Raw genomic sequence first — 3,655 nt, 5'->3', positions numbered from 1 at the left:
ATATGGGATGAAATGCATTAACCATAATACATATCAGTTTTGGAATGGAGAAATAAATCACGATGTAATCATGTAGTGGAATAGTTGCTGCTAATTAAAATTTATGAAGCAGGACTAAGTACATCAAGATAAGTCAAAGGATAAATTACTTAAAGTTGCCAACTGTAAATGACATTTACAGTATGGTTAGGTTTATATAAAGCTTAAAAATGCTAAACAACGCAATTGTTCATAGAATAGTAATGATTACAGTAAAAGTTTCAGGGGAATAATTTATATGAAATTCATGTAGTGGTTCCTGTGGGGAAGGAAAGGAATCTAGATTCTTTTCATGATACAGGCACTTCACATATGCCTGTATTATTAATTGCAATAAAAACACCTACAAGGAAAATAGTGAAATGCATGAATTTGATAAATTTGACTGATGAGTATCAAGCTCTTCATTTTAATTTTTCTTGAATAATTAATAATGAAAATAAACATTTATGTAGGATGAAAAATATTTAAAATTTTGTCATGCAGATGTATTTTTGTCATGCAAAATTATTTCTCCTGTAGCTTTCATTGTTTATGTCGATACATATATCTGATTGTTTTTATGATTTGACCTGTCTTAAGTGCTATATATTTCGTCATACGTCCATTTCAAGTGAATATTTATATCATTGATGTTTTCTTCAGTTCTTCTTTTCTACATAATAAATGTTCCCAGGTGGAGTTTCAGCTCAGAAACTCTTCCCTGAAATTTGCAGTTATAATACAGGGACATTCTCAATCGTTTTTCCTCAACTTGTCCCACCCCATTGCTTTCTACTGAGGAGGGAAACATACTAGAAGCTGTTGTTCATAGCAGACAAAAAAAAAAATCACAATAAGAAATATCAATACAAGAGTCCCAAATGCTGAGTGCTGTGCTGGATGCTTTCCCTTAATTTGTTTCTCATCATTGCAAAATCTCCATAAGTTTTTATGACAGTTCCCATTATACAAATGAAGTCGTCAGGTTTTATGTATAGGTGAACAGTTTTCGCTCTTCACAAAGCAAGTCCTGGTCTGGATTAAAATCAGCCTGTTTGAGTCTAAGTAATACTCCCAATGATAAAGTCTGTCATGGCCACTTCTTTTTGTCCCATGAGCAGGAGGTCCACTCCTTTACAAAGACAATGCTAATAAGAACCACGATTATTTTGTAAGTATCATATAAGTCTCTGTTATCTTGCAAGTCCCTGTCTTCCAAGGACTGAAAATCGAATTTTTATTTGTCTCTTCTCTTAGAAGATTATGCATTTCATTCTTTCTCTCATTTAGCTTTTTTTTTTAATAATATGCCCCCATCACCTTAAGGGAAAAAATTTCCATTGGATGAGAAAAAGAATCTCACTAGCATAGTTTTCCAGCTTATCTTAGAATCCATTACTACTGAAGATGAGAAGTGTTTCCATGGGAGAGTCTTATGAACTTCAAGTCTAGAGGTAATATTTTCTAATCTTTACTCAGGTGGAGAGCGTATACTTGGATGGGTGCTATGCTCCTGACCACAATACTTATTGGGTAGAGGTGGATAGACCTTACAGGAAAGTGAAGTGAGTTGTAGTATTGTCCACGATGAAATATTACAATTTTAGAGGGAAATTACAAAATCTGACTGACATTTTAGGAATGGTAATTCTGTCCTATCCAGAGGCATTAAAAGAAATTAGTCAAGTGAGTCAATTCAGAAGTCAGATGATCTGATCACAGACCCAGTCTTTGCCATGAACTAACCAGGTACTTCATGTCCTTGATGTAATCTCATGTTACCTAACATTTCCCATGCTTAAATGGAATGATTATCTGATGTAACCCACCTGTAAATTATCAAGCCCTCAGGTAATTCTGAAGTATGTAAAAGTTTGTGGACCATACTTTACAAGAGAGGTTAGATAACTTCTTTCTTGTTTTTCTGTTTGTTTGATGCAAGAAACATTTCTGAAGGAAACACCATGTCTTAATCTTTGTTTCAGTCTCAGGACTTGGCACAAAGCGGGTAATACGGTTGGTTGTCAATAGATATAGGGGTCAATAAAAAAAGTAGAGTGAAAAGGAAGAGTGAGAGGTGATGATGGAAGGAGAAATTAGCAGAGGGAAAGATTTGAATATTGTCTTGGGCTCACAATATACATAAAGTTTTCTTTTTTAGCAATGGTTCTCAAACTTAACATACATCAAGTTCATCTGTAGAGGTTGTTAAAATAGACTAGTGATATTCAACCCAGAGTTTATCAGCAGAAGTCTGGAGTGCTACTACCATTATTCATTTCCAGCAAGTTCCCAGTTGACGCTTCTGCCGCTTATCCTGGGACCATTACTTTTATTTTCTTTTTACTCGATTTCTTCCCTCAGATTTGTCTACAACATGGAGCCCAAAAATCACACAGGTGCTCCAGAATTCCTTCTCCTGGGATTGACAGATAATGCAGAACTTCAGCCCCTCATCTTTAGCCTGTTCCTACTCATTTACCTGATCACCATCGTGGGAAATCTACTCATCATTCTGGCTTTCAGCTCTGACTCCAAAATCCACACTCCCATGTATTTCTTTCTCTCCAGTCTCTCCTTTACTGACATTTGTGTAAGCACAACCACGATCCCAAAGATGCTTGTGAACATACAAGCCCAGAATCAGAGCATCACTTATATAGGGTGCCTCACTCAGATTGGATTTTTCCTGGTTTTTGGTTTATTTGAGAATTTTCTCCTTGCGGTAATGGCCTATGACCGCTATGTGGCCATTTGTCACCCACTGGTCTACATGGTCATCATGAACCCTCGTCTCTGTGGCCTGCTGATTCTACTCTCTTTGCTTCTTAGCATTGTGGATGCCCTCCTCCTCAGTCTGATGATGTTACAGCTGTCCTTCTGCAAGGACCTGGAAATCCCTCACTTCTTCTGCGAACTTGCTCAGGTCCTCAAGCTTGCCTGTTCTGATACACTTATCAATAGCATTCTGATATATTTTATGGCTGTCCTATTTGGGGGTATTCCTCTCTCTGGGATCATTTTCTCTTATACTCAAATTGTCTCCTCTGTTTTGAGAATGCCATCAGTGGGTGGAAAGCTTAAAGCTTTTTCCACCTGTGGGTCTCACCTCTCAGTTGTGTCCTTGTTCTATGGGACAGCTTTTGGAGTATATATTAGTTCTGCAGTGACAAACTCTTCCAGGAAGACTACAGTGGCTTCAGTGATGTACACTGTTGTCCCTCAAATGCTGAACCCCTTCATCTACAGTCTGAGGAACAAGGATATGAAGGGAGCCTTGAGGAATTTCATCAGAAGAGGACCTTTGCTGTGATTGTGCCATCTACTTTGAACTGTGGATTATAGAATGAGTCAAAGTGACAGAAATCCTGGGTGAGGCAGAATGCCTGATTCTTCCATCTGCTATTTCTTCTAAATAAGTAGATATCATAATGGCTAAGAACCTATCAACCTCGCCTTGAATCATGACTTTGCTTTTTATCTGGTTCTGTGATGTTTAACAAGAGATTTCAATTCTCTAAACTCAGTTTATTTGCTCAGGTTCCTTAGAAGCAGAGACTGATGCAGGAATTCTAGTTTTAGTGTTGTTGTTGTGTGTGTGTGTGTGTATGTGTGACTTCAGTAGAAGGAAAGT

The 3,655-nt window shown here is 37.4% G+C and overlaps 1 protein-coding gene across 1 annotated transcript; it reads left to right on the top strand.

Moving 5' to 3' along the window:
* The first annotated feature begins 2,398 nt into the window (after nt 1–2,398).
* Nucleotides 2,399–3,334, top strand: LOC106823663 (olfactory receptor 7G2-like). The gene has a single exon (XM_014829484.2). It carries the CDS (start codon nt 2,399–2,401, stop codon nt 3,332–3,334), a length of 936 nt encoding a protein of 311 aa, XP_014684970.1.
* The last annotated feature ends 321 nt before the right edge of the window (nt 3,335–3,655 follow it).

The sequence above is a fragment of the Equus asinus genome, chromosome 20 (assembly GCF_041296235.1).
Source record: "Equus asinus isolate D_3611 breed Donkey chromosome 20, EquAss-T2T_v2, whole genome shotgun sequence".
Taxonomy (NCBI): domain Eukaryota; kingdom Metazoa; phylum Chordata; class Mammalia; order Perissodactyla; family Equidae; genus Equus; species Equus asinus.
This window is presented reverse-complemented; position numbering and strand designations above follow the sequence as displayed.

Excerpts from the sequence above, each read along its gene's own strand:
- LOC106823663 (XM_014829484.2), top strand. The coding sequence starts at position 2,399 with ATGGAGCCCAAAAATCACACAGGTGCTCCAGAATTCCTTCTCCTGGGA.